The sequence below is a fragment of the Clarias gariepinus genome, chromosome 10 (genome assembly GCF_024256425.1).
Source record: "Clarias gariepinus isolate MV-2021 ecotype Netherlands chromosome 10, CGAR_prim_01v2, whole genome shotgun sequence".
NCBI classification, from domain to species: Eukaryota; Metazoa; Chordata; class Actinopteri; order Siluriformes; family Clariidae; genus Clarias; species Clarias gariepinus.
Genome location: NC_071109.1, coordinates 16254719 through 16270000, shown reverse-complemented (window position 1 = coordinate 16270000; position 15282 = coordinate 16254719). Strand labels below are relative to the sequence as shown.

Genomic DNA, 15282 nt, shown 5'->3' with positions numbered 1-15282 from the left:
CACACACACTCCTACTTTCGCCTTTACACACACACACACACTCCTACTTTCGCCTTTACACACACACACACACCTACTTTCGCCTTTACACACACACTCCTACTTTCGCCTTTACACACACACACACACACACAAACTCCTACTTTCGCCTTTACAGACATACACACACACAAACTCCTACTTTCGCCTTTACAGACATACACACACTCTTTTTCTTTGCTCTATGCAGGGAAGGAGGGGAGGGGCTTCTTACTTTAGCTTTTCTCACACACAGACACACACACAGACACAGTGTGCCTGTGCGCACAAACGGAAACAGTTACCTGTCGGGATTTTTTTTTTTTAAAGGTAAAGTGCCGGTTATTTTTTTTTTTTTAACTTTATATTTTGTGTCAATTTTTTTTAATGTATTTATTTTTGGGGGCTGTGAAACAAATAATTTTAATTTCTATTATTTCTTATTGGACAATTTGATTTGGTTTCGTAATCCAAGATTCCAATGTATTAGGTTTTACAAGGTTTAATTAATATATTTAATCTATTTTTTATTATCTTTGGGACCTGTGTCCGCCATAATCTCTTCCGGTCTCTTTCCTGGCACAAACAGAATCTTAGAAAAGGTTTGGCTGTGAAGCACACTTGGTTGCACCCTTTGTTTTTAGAGGAAGGTGGCCACATTTGAACAAGCCTTCAAAAAGTGACAGGCGGCCCCAGAATTCAGTGGACACATCAGTTGTCTATTTATTTCTCTTATTGAGAAAGTGTCTATCACACTATAGGTAACTAGTTCTTTTCACCTTTAAATTTTTTGCCACTGATAGAACTCTGATCTAAATTGGCACATGGCCCCTAATGCCGAGAGCACATAACCATTACCTATTTGGTTGTTTCTGTTGTTCTCGTCTCTTCCCCCATCAGATTCGTTAAGCTTCTCGTTAAGACGACCCACCATGTCATCCTCTGTATCCATAATGTTTAGGTCTTCATCGTCATGCCGGTCACCTTCATCATCCTCATCTTCACTGCTACTGCTGATGTCATTAAATATCTCTCGCAACTCATCATGTGGGACTGGACAGAACATTAAAAAAAAGAAACCTCTTAGACAAATACAGTGTTAAACTGGAAGCAAACATATTAGGGACTTGGTGAATTAGCCAAGAATGAGACAACATCTTGATGTAAACAGGTTAACATTCATAAAACCAATTTTGGCACAAATATGTAATATCTACAACGCAAGTTTTGGCAAATACACGCGTATATTTATAATTATTTGTGAGTGTAAAGTACCTGAAGAGTCGTGGCCCTTGTGTCCAGAGGTTCCAGGTGAGGAGTCCAAATTGGACAGCGATAAATTATTATCAGTTTCTTTTGTCTCATCCTCAGCAATCACTTCCCATCCTAATAGCCAAGTCAAGGTAATATGCCAGCACTCCCATTTCTGCTATTATTAATAGAGGACCTAGCAAGCACAATGCACTCTAAATGCAACATAAACATTAGCAGTGGGCAATGAGGTAAACAATATCACATCTCTGGTAATGTCAAAGTCTATTAATATTCCAATTGTCATATTTCATTGGTCATTTAAACTGTGATTTAAGTCCAAATTCATATATATATCTCAAACTCAACAAAAATATAAACGCAACACCTTTGTTTCTGCTCCCATTTTTCATGAGATGGACTTAAAGATCTAAAATTCATTCCAGATACACAATATTACCATTTCTCTCAAACATTGTTCACAAATCAGTCTAAATGTGTGATAGTGAGCATTTCTGCTTTGCTGAGATAATCCATCCCACCTCACAGGTGTGCCACATTAAGATGCTGATCTGATATCATGAGTAGTGCACAGGTGCACCTTATACTGCCCACAATAAAAGGCCACCCTGGAATGTGCAGTTTTGTCTCACAGCAAAATGCCATAGAGGTCACAATCATTGAGGGAGCGTGCAATTGGCATGCTGACAGCAGGAATGTCAACCAGATATTGCACTGAATGTTCATTTCTCCACCATAAGCCGTCTTCAAAGGCGTTTCAGAGAATATGGCAGTACATCCAACCGGCCTCAAAACCGCAGACCACGTGTAACCACACCAGCCCAGGACCTCCACATCCAGCAGGTTCACCTCCAAGATTGTCTGAGACCAGCCACTCAGAAAGCTGCTGAAACAATTGGTTTGCATAACCGAACAATTTCTGCACAAACTGTCAGAAACCGTCTCAGGGAAGCTCAACTGCATGCTCGTTGTCCTCATCGGGGTCTTGACCTGACTTCAGCTCGTCGCCGTAACAGACTTGAGTGGGCAAATGCTCACATTCTATGGAGAGGTGTTCTCTTCACGGATGAATCTCGGTTTACATTGTTCAGGGCAGATGGCAGACAGCGTGTGTGGCGTCGTGTGGGTGAGCGCTTTGCTGATGTCAGTGTTGTGGATCGAGTGGCCCATGGTGGTGGTGGGGTTATGGTATGGGCAGGCATCTGTTATGGACGGGATGTGCTTGACCGGCGTATACGACAGCGTGTACCAGTTCCCACTAATATCCAACAACTTCGCACAGCCATTGAAGAGGAGTGGACCAACATTTCACAGGCCACAATTGACAATCTGATAAACTCTATGCGAAGAAGATGTGTTGCACTGCATGAGGCAAATGGTGGTCACACCAGATACTGACCGGTTCTGAGTCTCCAGACCCCCAATAAAGAAAAAACTGCAAATTCCAGGGTGGCCTTTTATTGCGGGCAGTATTAGGTACACCTGTGCACTACTCATGATGTCAGATCAGCATCTTGATGTGGCACACCTGTGAGGTGGGATGGATAATCTCAGCAAAACAGAAGTGCTCACTATCACACATTTAGACTGCTTTGTGAACAATGTTTGAGAGAAATGGTAATATTGTGTATCTGGAATGAATTTTAGATCTTTAAGTCCATCTCATGAAAAATGGGAGCAGAAACATTTTGTTGAGTGTGTATATATATATATATATATATATATATATATATGAATGTGGATATCACAAAGGGCGTGGAGGGCACAAAGGGATACGGACACTAACTGCTTCAGCGTCTGTGCTTAGGAGCCTCTTCACTTCTTTTTCCACATCTGGAGACTCAATGTACTGCAAAAGATTACAGTTAAAGGGTTAAACTTTCCCTATAATAAATGCACACGAGTACATACACTCTTACATAGCACTACTGAGGACAAACTGATCCAGAAAAAGCAAATCAATGCAAGTTTACCTTCTTCTTCGCTGTTTTTCTAAATCGCCTTTTCCTTGTGTTCTTCAGAGGGCAGGTTACTAAAGAGACGATATATAACGTTAAATCCATTCATTGTCAAATCAGATATGTCCGTGATATGTACATTATGTATATGACCTTTATCTATGGAAGCAAAAACTTACTGCCATGATTCCAGATGAACTTCTTGTCCTTGTCCTTATCCTTTTTCTTGGCTTTGGAGTCTACAGTCCCAGTGGGCTCCTCTAAAGGAGGATAAAGGTCTCCATCCAAAGTGCACACCAACATCTAGGGAAAAAATGTTTAGGAAATTGCTTAGACAGTTAAGGACTGTTAGACTAATCAAATCCATTTTTCTGATCTTTCTAGTGGTGTTGATACCATATTGCATCTCTCTTTATGGTATAAATCTGGTGTGGTTTATGCATTTTTGTGGTTTTATGCAAGACCATTTGCTTAAATTAGTTAACTAAAATTTATGAGTCATGGTGTATCCTGGTCATATAGAGTCATGGTAGGGATGCACCGAAATTTCGGCCGCCGAAAATTTTCGGCCGAAATAGCATTATCGGTTTCGGCCGAAACGTAAGAAAGCGCCGAAAATAAAAGCCGAAATTGTCGCCACGCCTCTCCCATCCTCCCGTCTCGTTCGCGCCGTCATTACGCATCAAACACGGAGTATGTCGGCGGTTTGGAAGCACTTCAAAGTTTCAGATGAGGACAGCAAAGTTGCAATATGCAACATTTTTTTAATACAAACAAAAAGAAAATATTTTAAACATGTTTTTTAATAAAGCCATTTTCGGTTTCGGTATCGGTTTTCGGCCAAGTGCATCCAAAAATTTCGGTTTCGTTTTCGGCCCAGAATTTTCATTTCGGTGCATCCCTAAGTCATGGTATACAGGTCCTTCTCAAAAAATTAGCATATTGTGATAAAATTCATTATTTTCTGTAATGTACTGATAAACATTAGACTTTAATATATATCAGATTCGTTACATACAACTGAAGTAGTTCAAGTTTTTAATTGTTGTAATATTGATGATTTTGGCATACAGCTCATGAAAACCCAAAATTCCTATCTCAAAAAATTAGCATATTTAATCCGACCAATAAAAGAAAAGTGTTTTTAATACAAAAAAAGTCAACCTTCAAATAATTATGTTCAGTTATGCACTCAATACTTGGTCGGGAATCCTTTTGCAGAAATGACTGCTTCAATGCGGCGTGGCATGAAGGCAATCAGCCTGTGGCACTGCTGAGGTGTTATGGAGGCCCAGGATGCTTCGATAGCGGCCTTAAGCTCATCCAGAGTGTTGGGTCTTGCGTCTCTCAACTTTCTCTTTACAATATCCCACAGATTCTCTACGGGTTTCAGGTCAGGAGAGTTGGCAGGCCAATTGAGCAAAGTAATACCATGGTCAGTAAACCATTTACCAGTGGTTTGGCACTGTGAGCAGGTGCCAGGTCGTGTTGAAAAATGAAATCTTCATCTCCATAAAGCTTTTCAGCAGATGTGCTCTTTTCATGAAGTGCTCCAAAATCTCCTGATGGCTATCTGCATTGACCCTGCCCTTAATGAAACACAGTGGACCAACACCAGCAGCTGACATGGCACCCCAGACTATCACTGACTGTGGGTATTTGACACTGGACTTCAGGCATTTTGGCATTTCCCTCTCCCCAGTCTTCCACCAGACTCTGGCACCTTGATTTCCGAATGACATGCAAAATTTGCTTTCATCCGAAAAAAGTACTTTGGACCACTCAGCAACAGTCCAGTGCTGCTTCTCTGTAGCCCAAGTCAGGCGCTTCTGCCGCTGTTTCTGGTTCACAAGTGGCTTGACCTGGGGAATGTGGCACCTGTAGCCCATTTCCTGCACACGCCTGTACACGGTGGCTCTGGATGTTTCTACTCCAGACTCAGTCCACTGCTTCCACAGGTTCCCCAAGGTCTGGAATCGGTCCTTCTCCACAATCTTCCTCAGGGTCCGGTCACTTCTCGTTGTGCAGCATTTTCTGCCACACTTTTTCCTTCCCACAGACTTCCCACTGAGGTGCCTTGATACAGCACTCTGGGAACAGCCTATTGCTTCAGAAATTTCTTTGTGTGTCTTACCCTCTTGAATGAGGGTGTCAATGATGGCCTTCTGGACAGTTTTGAGTAATGAACCAGGCTGGGAGTTTTTAAAAGCCTCAGGAATCTTTTGCAAGTGTTTAGGTTAATAGCTCGTTTAGAGAACCTTTTCATGATATTCTATTTTTTTGAGATAGGAATTAAGGGTTTTCATGAGCTGTATGCCAAAATCATCAATAATAAAATAATTAAAAGGCTTGAACTACTTCAGTTGTGTGTAATGAATCTAAAATATATGAAAGTCTAATGTTTATCAGTACAGTACAAAAAATAATGAACTTTATCACAATATGTTAATTTTTTGAGAAGGACCTGCATTTTATCTTTTTGAACAAAGAATGATTGCCATCAGTAACTGTTTTCTTGGTGAATTTTATTTACTGCCTGATGAATTAGTGGGCTGAAATTGCCAAAAATTATCAGAAGTGAATTTTAAATAATAGGTGACGAAGTTGAAGTTAATTTTTACAAATCATAATGAAATTACTATGGGCAGATTCTTTTAATAATATACATCCATAATCAATTCCACAGCACAACAAAGTTTCCAACAAGTAAATAGGTCAGTTTACACATTTATTCATAAACATAACAATGTACTATATTAGTGTACTGTCTTTATCTTTTATTTAACTGTATATGTTGACAATGTATATAATGATCGCAAGTTGATTTAATATGTTGTAAGCTACACAACACCACATAGAGAATTAAAACTGGCACAACACTAATAAAGGAAGGTTTTTCTTTGGATAAAGCTGGTGTTACCTGACAGATATCGGCAGTTTTATAAAAGGTCTTCTTGTCAACGGTTTTTAAGGACTCCAGGATGCAGGGCAAATCTACTAATTTACAGGCTAGAGGGACACGGTCCACCCTAACGATTCCATGACGGCCATCCGCTAAGGTGCAAAACAAATGGGGTTAGTGATAAAGTTAAAAAGTAATTACTGTTACATTCAAACCTTGGATTGCGCGCACAATTCGTTCGCAAATTCATTCGTGCTAGTACATCAAAACACTCACATCATATGGCGTTATATTCCTGCCACAATTGAGCACGTGGTTTGACATTTTGAAAGCAGACAATGCACTCTATGCGCGTGCAATGTCTCCACAGCGCAATTTATATAGCGCTTTTAAAATGGTCATTGTCTCAAAGCAGCTTTACAAAATCAAAAGAAAATGATAAGAAATTAAAATTACATATGATTATATACAAATGAAAAGAAATTATATAAGATACACAATGTAAATAAATGTGTTTTTATTTATAAATATTATAGTATTTATTTTTTTTCGGTTTAGTTTTTTCGTTTGTCCATTGTGTGTTTTTATTTACCTATCTAATTATCCATATAGCTTATTGTTAGACTACATTGACTAAAATTCATATCGGACAACTCGGTCGCTTTACTTATAAATCTTTATTTACAAAGCTTATGTTAAGCGGTCGATAGTAGTGCCACTTGATTGGAGGAGAAACAACCAATTAGAAGTAGTGTGTGGATGTCTGTGATTGGCTGGTTTTGTGGCAGTTTTGTAACACTGGACAACATTGCACGTGCGTGCAGGCAGAGTCGAGCGCGCACAGAATCGAGAAGTCGCGCGTGCGCGAAAAACATGTTGAGAATCGAGCTGTTGAGCGCGCAGTGGAGACATTGTTTGCTCTCAAAATGTCAAACCACGCACTCAGAATTGTGGCAGGAATATAACGCCATAATAGCAAATTTTCCCATAAGAAAACGTGGAAACGATGATTTGTTGCATAACCCAAAAATATTTAAACGTAAACAATACAAAATATAAAATAAAATAAAACAAATTATCCTGTAATTTACATTTGAAAAGAATCCCGACAGACCAGTGTTTCCGTTAGTATGTGTGTTTGTGTTAAGTTAAAGTAAGACGAGAGAAGGGAGGGTGCTACTGTGTAGAACGACTCTCTCTCTCCTCTTGAGAACAATAAACCCACCTATCCACTAGATGGCAGTAGTGATGGTAATGGAAAGGATTTGCTTGTTCAAAAAGAGCAGAAAACAAGCAGCTGAACGTGGAGAAACAAGGAGCATGTGTGTCATTAGGTTTTGGCCTTATGCCTTTATGCCTTTCTGTTATCAATAAAGGCATTATTAAGTTACAGAACTGTCGGCCCTGGGTCACTACACTTTCAAATGTAAAGTGCAGGTTAATTTGTTTTATTTTTACTTTATATTTTTTATTAATAATTTTATATGACCATTTTTGGGCTGTGGAACGAATTAACTAAGTTTTTCATTATTTATTATGGGAAAAAAAAAATCACCTTTATATACAAGTGTTTGATATACAAGACACTTTCGGAACTAATTATGCTCACAATCCAAAATTGCATTGTATTAGATATCTGCCTGCGATCTATCTTAACCTGCACCGGGAATGAAACAAAACACACACACACACACACACACACACACACACACAATGAGGCAAAAAAGTATTTAGTCAGCCACCAATTGTAAAAGTTCTCCCACTTAAAAAGATGAGAGAGGCCTGTAATTTTAATCATAGGTATACCTCAACTATGAGAGACAAAATAAAATAAAATTTGAAACCCACATTTTAGGTTTTTTAAAGAATTGGTAAATTCCTCAGTAAAATATTTGGTCACCTAGAAACAAGCAAGATTTCTGGCTCTCACAGATCTGTAACAACTTCTTTAAGGGGCTCCTCTGTCCTCCTCTCGTTACCTGTATTAATGGTATGTATTATCAGTATAAAAGACACCTGTCCACAACCTCAAACAGTCACACTCCAAACTCCACTATGGCCAAAGAGCTGTCAAAGGACACCATAAACAAAATTGTAAACCTGCACCAACCTGGGAAGACCGAATATGCAATAGGTAAGCAGCTTGGTGTGAAGAAATCAACTGTGGGAGCAATTATTAGAAAATGGAAGACATACAAGACCACTGATAATCCCCCTCAATCTGGGGCTCCACGCAAGATCTCACTCCGTGGGGTCAAAATTAACACAAGAACTGTGAGCAAAAATCCCAGAACCACTTGGGGGGACCTAGTGAATGACCTGCAGAGAGCTGGGACCAAAGGAACAAAGGCTACCATCAGTAACACACTGCACCACCATGGACTCGAATCCTGCAGTGCCAGACGTGTCCCCCTGCTTAAGCCAGTACATGTACAGGCCCATCTGACGTTTGCTAGAGAGCATTTGGATGATCCAGAAGAGGATTGGAAGAATGTCATATGGTCAGACGAAACCAACAGAACTTCGTGTTTGGAGAAGAAAGAATGCTGAGTTGCAGCCAAAGAACACCATACCTACTGTGAAGCATGGGAGTGGAAACATCATGCTCTGGGGCTGTTTTTCTGCAATGGGACGACTGATCCTTGTAAAGGAAAGAATGAATGGGACCATGTATCGTGAGATTTTGAGTAAAAAACTCCTTCCATCAGCTAGGGCATTGAAGATAAAACATGGTTGGGTCTTTCAGCCTGACAATGATCCCAAACACACCGTCCAGACGTGGAGGAGTGGCTTCGTAAGAAGCATTTCAAGGTCCTGGAGTGGCCTAGCCAGTCTTCAGATCTCAACCCCATAGAAAATCTTCTATGGGGTTGGGAGTCAAGTTGAAAGTCTGTATTGCCCAGCGACAGCCACAAAACATCACTGCTCTCAAAAAGGAATGGGCCAAATACCAGCAACAGTGTGTGAAAACCTTGTGAAGACATACAGAAAATGTTTGACCTCTGTCATTGCCAACAAAGGGTATACAGTATAACAAAGTATTAGGATGAAATTTTGTTATTGACCAAATACTTATTTTCCACCATAATTTGCAAATAAATTCTTTAAAAATCCTACAATGTGTTTTTCTGATTTTTTGGGGTTGGGGTATACCTATGATGAAATTTACAGGCCTCTCATCTTTTTAAGTGGGAGAACTTGCAAATTGGTGGCTGACTAAGTACTTTTTTTGCTCCACTGTGTGTGTGTCATATATATATTATATATATATATATATATATATATATATATATATTATATCAATTATCAACTATCAGTAAGTATTTGATCACCCTGTGATTTTGCAAGTTCTCTTACTTAGAAATCATGGAGGGGTCTACAATTTTCAGCATAGGTGCATTTTCACTGTGAGAGACAGAATCTAAAAAAACTGTGTCAAATGAGTATTTAATCACTTGTTTATCAGCCAGATTTCTGACCCTCAAAGACCTGTTATTTTGCTTTTAAATAGTCCAGCCACACTCTGCTCATGATTCTAAATTAGTACCAACAGTTTGAGGTTGTTAGCCGTCATAAAGACACCTGTGCACCCCACAATCAGCCCAAGTCTAAGTAGCAACATGGGGAAAAACAAAGAGCTGCAAAAAAAGACACAAGAGACTAAATTGTAGACCTTTACAAAGCTGAAAAGGGCTACGGGGTAATTGCCAAGCAGCTTGGTAAAAAAAAAAAAAAAAAAAAAACGTTGGAGCAATTGTCAGAAATTGGAAGAGGCTAATGAATGTCAATGTCCCTTGGACTGGGGCCTACGGAAGATCTCTCCTCGTGAGGTATCAATGATGCTAAGAATGGTGAAGAATTAGCCCAGAACTACACGGGAGGAGCTGGTCAATGCAGTGAAAAGAGCTGGGACCATCGTTTCCAAGGCTACTATCAGTAATACACCAAGACGTCATGGTTTAAAATCTTGCATCGCACAGAAGTTTCCCTGTGTTTTTCTGCACAGGCGACAGGACGACTGCACTGTATTAAGGAGAGGATGAACGGGGCCATGTATTGTGACATATTGGGCAAAAACCTCCTTTCCTCAGTCAGAGCATTAAAGATGGGTTGTGGCTGGGTCTTCCAACATGACAATGACCCAAAGCACACAGTCAGGAAAACCAAGGAGCGGCTCCGTAAGAAGGTTCTGGAGTGGCCTAGCCAGTCTCCAGACCTAAATCCAAAAAAAAAAAATTTTGATGAGCTGAAACCTGACAGATCTAGAGAAGATCTTTATGGAGGAATGGGCCGAAATCCCTCCTGCAGTGTGTGCAAACCTGGTGAAGAACTACAGGAACCGTTTGACCTCCGTAATTGTTAACAAAGGCTTTTGTACCAAATTATTATTTTTTTTGACTCAAGTGATCCAATACTTATTTGAGACAGTAATTCACAAATAAATTGTAAAAAAAATAAATAAATAAATAAATAAATTGTCTTCGGATTTTTCTTTTTAGATTCTGTCTCTCAAGGTGGAAATGCACCTATGCTAAAAATTGTACACCCCTCCATGATTTCTAAGTAAGAAAACTTGCAAAATAACAGGGTGATTAAATACTTATTGACCTCACAGTGTGTATGTATATATATATATATATATATATATATATATATATATATATATATATATATATATATATATATATATATATATATATATATATATATACACACAGTATATATATATATACACACACACACACACACACACAGTATCTCACAAAAGTGAGTACACCCCCCACATTTTTGTAAATATTTTACTATATCTTTTCAAGGGACAGGTGTGTTAAATTTGATGTTATCGCTCTCACACTTTCATACTGGTCACTAGACGTTTAACATGGCACCTCATGGCAAACAATTCTCTGAGGATCTAAAAGAAAGAATTATTCCTCTATACAAAGATGGCCTATGCTATAAGAAGATTGCGAACACCCTGAAACTGAGCTGCAACAAGGTGGCTTAGACCATACAGCGGTTTAAAAGGACAGGTTCCACTCAGAACAGGCCCCGCCATGGTAGACAAAAGAAGTGAGTGCAGGAGTTCAGCATCATGTCCAGAGGTTGGCTTTTGAAAATAGACATGTGAGTGCTACCAGCATTGCTGCAGAGGTTGAAGGGATAGGAAGCCAGCCTGTCAGTGCTCAAACCATATGCCACACACTGCATCAAATTGGTCTGCATGGCTGTCGTCCCAGAAGAAAGCCTCTTCTAAAGATGGTGCACAAGAAAGCCCGCAAACAGTTTGCTGAAGACATGCAGACTAAGGACATGGAATACTGAACCACATCCTGTGGTTTGATGAGACCAAGATAAACTTATTTGGTTCAGATGGTGTCAAGTGTGTGTGGCGGCGACCAGGCGAGGATTACAAAAACAGATGTGTCTTGCCTACAGTCAAGCATGGTGGTGGGAGTGTCATGGTTTGGGGCTGCATGAGTGCTGCCGGCACTGGGGAACTACAGTTTATTGAGGGAACCATAAATGCCAACATGTACTGTGCCATACTGAAGAGCATGATCCCCTGCCTTCGGCAACTGGGCCGTAGAGCAGTATTCCAACATGATAATGACCCCAAACACACTTCCAAGACAACCACAGCCTTGCTGAAAAAACTGAGGGTAAAGGTGCTGGACTGGCCAAGCATGTCTTCAGACCTAAACCCTATTGAGCATCTGTGGGGCATCCTCAAACGGAAGGTGGAGAAGCGCAAGGTGTCTAACATCCAACAGCTTTGTGACTTGATCAAGGAGGAGTGGAAGAGGATTTCCATGGCAACCTGTGAAGCTCTTGTGAACTCCATGCCCAAGAGAGTTAAGGCAGTGCTGGAAAATAATTGTGGCCACAGAAAATATTGACACTGGGCACATTTGGAAAATTTTTATTTAGGGGTGTACTCACTTTTGTTGTCAGCAGTTCAGACATTAATGGCTGCGTGTTGAGTTATTTTGAGGGGCCATCAACTTTACATCATTATACAAGCTGTACACTTTTTACTTTACATTCTATCAGAGTTTCATATCTTTAGTGTGTCCCTTAAAAAGATATAATAAAATACTTACAAAAATGTAAGGGGTGTACTTTTGTGAGATACTGTGTATATATACATATATACACACACACACACACACACACACACACATACATACACAGCATATAATATGGTGCCATTTGCACAGTACTGCGCACACACACACACACACACACACACCCCTATCAGCCTTTGAAAAAGATATTTTAATAAACATACCATGCAACTCAATAGTAAGTCTGTCCTTAAGATTTACACTGCCAGACTGGGCAATTCGTCTCACTGTAGAAGCATACTCCTAAAAAAAAATTGCAGATTTTCAGAATAAATTTATAATTATACCTAATACAACCTGAGATGTAACATTCTAAACAGTGGTCCTCTTCCATGTGTTTGGTATGGTTTGTTTAATATTTGTTTTAAAATGTGCCCAAGGTGTTCAAGATAGTGCTGAGGAAAAAATTGTAATCACATATAATAAACATATAAGATGTGAGCTGGGATATTTATTTAAATACAAATGCTACACTTCACCAATAACACAAGCTAATGACCAATAGGAAACTACTAATAGCTAATAATCATCATCATCATCATCATCATTCATCTTCTATACTGCTAATCCCATGTACAGGGTCACAGGGGCCTGCAGCCTATCCGAGGAGACTTTGGGCACGAGGTAGGGTATACCCTTGACAGAGTGCCAAATCGATCACATTGTAATAATAATACAAAAACATTAATAACCATAATAATAATAATAACCATAATAAAATAATAATAATAATAATAATAATTATGCACAACAGGTACATTAGCCTGAACAGTGGATTTTGGTAAATTTTTATAGACCAAAAAGGCATTAAATTTTCAGTGAATATAGGGAGAAGATTGTAAAATACTACCCGGAACACTTCATATGAAGCTGTACCTATATATGATAATATGTCAGATTTAAAAAAAATAATAATAAAAAAAATAAGTTGGACAAGAGCTGCTTACCTGAGGTAGCCGCAAAATGAACTGGCTTTCCAGTTCATGAGGAGCATCTTCCTTGTTTTTGGAATTAACTTTTCCAACTGCAAAAAATTTTTACTTTTTAAGACTCATATATTTAAACAGGGAGCACTTTATTCTGGTCAGGTGACTCTGAAGCCTATTGCAGTGCCATCACATGACACTACATTTAGGCATTTGGCAGACGCTCTTATCCAGAACGACTTACAAGTTATGTTTGAGACACTATGTGTCTGTTTGAGACACTATGTCTCAAACATACTGTGCAATGGAATAACAAATGGACATCTTGTATTTGCCTTAAAAATAATAATTTAATCACATAAAACAGGCCAAGCAAAAAAAAAAAAAAAAAAAAGGAAACAAATTGATTTCAAAGACAGCAGACTTGTAAAATGAAAGTTCAATTACCAGGGAATTATATGATGATTTGTCAGTTGAACTATGATCTATCTGTTGTAATGTTTTGGTTTTTAGCTTTAGCCTGAGGTTGCTAAAATGTTTACAGCTGCCAGTGGATGGAAAATATAATGTTGGTTTTCTTAATATTTTTATTTAACTGACATTATTGCCATTTTCAAACTAGCTTTTCAACATGCAAGGAAGTTAATGGCATAAATGTAACATGACTGCTGACTGAATGTTTGACTCACAGTATGAACATATAAAAAAAAACATCAAGTGACAACATGATATCTTTGCACAAACTCTATGTAGTGTATTCGTTTGACAACACAGCATGGCCTTGACTATACACGATGGTCTGTTTTCTGGACCGCTGGTTAATTTATTTAGTCCAACTTCGCTTGACATTTATAAAAATTTAAGTGATTTCCCCTTTCTTTACAAAGAATTTTTTTTAAAGAATTCCTGTTAGGTTTGACTCAGACTGCAATTCCAAATGGTGACAATTATATTGACAGGTTCAATCTATCTAAACTAAGGTAATGCATTTGATATTTTTATGTCTTCCATATGGTCTTAATTGGTTCATTTCTTATATTTTAATTCTCTAACTGTTGAGTGAAGGTTGGGAAAATAAAATGATCACTTTTCCTTTAGTATCTAGTAAACTTAATACTTTGTTTTCTTTTCACGCTGTGCTGTGTAAGGCACTCACTGGAAATACTGAACATGTTTGATGATGTAACATTAAGGTAAATTTGCTGTAAATGAGCATTTCCCCAACATTAAGGTTACAATTTAAACGTCCTCCAAAAAGATTGGTGCCTACCTTTCGTTTTAGATGCCATGGTAATTTTATCCCGTACGTAACGTCAGCTGATTATCTTCCTGCTGTAAAGAGATCTCGTTAGATATATGGTGCTTTTTCAACAACTTTAGATCAAACGTTATCTAACATTAGCAAACTGGCACACATATTCATAAACACAACAGCAGTTAATACATAGACTTGGCTAACGTGAACACACGGTAACTTTTAGCCACGTTGCGTATAGATTTAGATAGCTAGCAATATGTATTAGCTACCGCAACAAAGGCATTTGTTATTGTCCTAGGTCATCATAAAGCAAAAAAAGAAGTATAACATTACCTGAAATGTGCAAACCTCCACCAGCTCAATTAAAATGGTATGTTAAAAGACAGAAGCTTTCTCTTCAGGCCTGCTTTGTTTGGACTGCAAGTGTTCTTCTTCTTTGAAGTTTATTGCCGGCTTGTAAGTTTTTACCGCCATCTGCTGGCCACATTATCGCCACTTACTGGACCGGAATGTGGAGCAGTAGTTTGACGGGGTGGATAAAATATTTTCCATTAAGCTGGTTCCATTACCTGTAGATGTCTAATCGGGGTACTGCGTACGGTGGCCCTAAAGTGCAAAACAAATTAACAAAACGGAAAAAAAATTACAAATTCAAAACCAAATTAACAAATCCGAAAACAAAATAACAAAACAACAAATCCCCCCCCCCCCCCCCAAAAAAAAAAAAAAAAAAAATATATATATATATATATATACAAAACGGAAAACAAATTAAAAACCAACATTTGTTTTCTGTTTTGTTAATTTGTATTGCACTTCT

The 15282-nt window shown here is 38.6% G+C and overlaps 1 protein-coding gene across 2 annotated transcripts in view; it reads right to left on the bottom strand.

Annotated features, from left to right (window-relative positions):
• The window catches only part of taf7 (TAF7 RNA polymerase II, TATA box binding protein (TBP)-associated factor), a 27121-nt gene extending 12192 nt beyond the window's left edge, over positions 1 to 14929 (bottom strand). The window contains exons 1-10 of one of the 2 annotated variants that reach the window (XM_053506191.1): positions 14796 to 14929; positions 14475 to 14533; positions 13226 to 13302; positions 12443 to 12521; positions 6169 to 6302; positions 3428 to 3551; positions 3264 to 3322; positions 3067 to 3139; positions 1294 to 1404; positions 877 to 1071 (exon numbers count right to left, since the gene is read on the bottom strand). In XM_053506191.1, coding sequence (XP_053362166.1) covers positions 877 to 1071; positions 1294 to 1404; positions 3067 to 3139; positions 3264 to 3322; positions 3428 to 3551; positions 6169 to 6302; positions 12443 to 12521; positions 13226 to 13302; positions 14475 to 14493 — 871 coding nt within the window. In that variant the 5' untranslated portion in view covers positions 14494 to 14533; positions 14796 to 14929. Of the gene's footprint in view, positions 1 to 876; positions 1072 to 1293; positions 1405 to 3066; positions 3140 to 3263; positions 3323 to 3427; positions 3552 to 6168; positions 6303 to 12442; positions 12522 to 13225; positions 13303 to 14474; positions 14537 to 14795 lie in introns of both variants that reach the window. The other variant, XM_053506190.1, reaches the window with a different exon arrangement.
• Between the last annotated feature and the right edge of the window lie 353 nt (positions 14930 to 15282).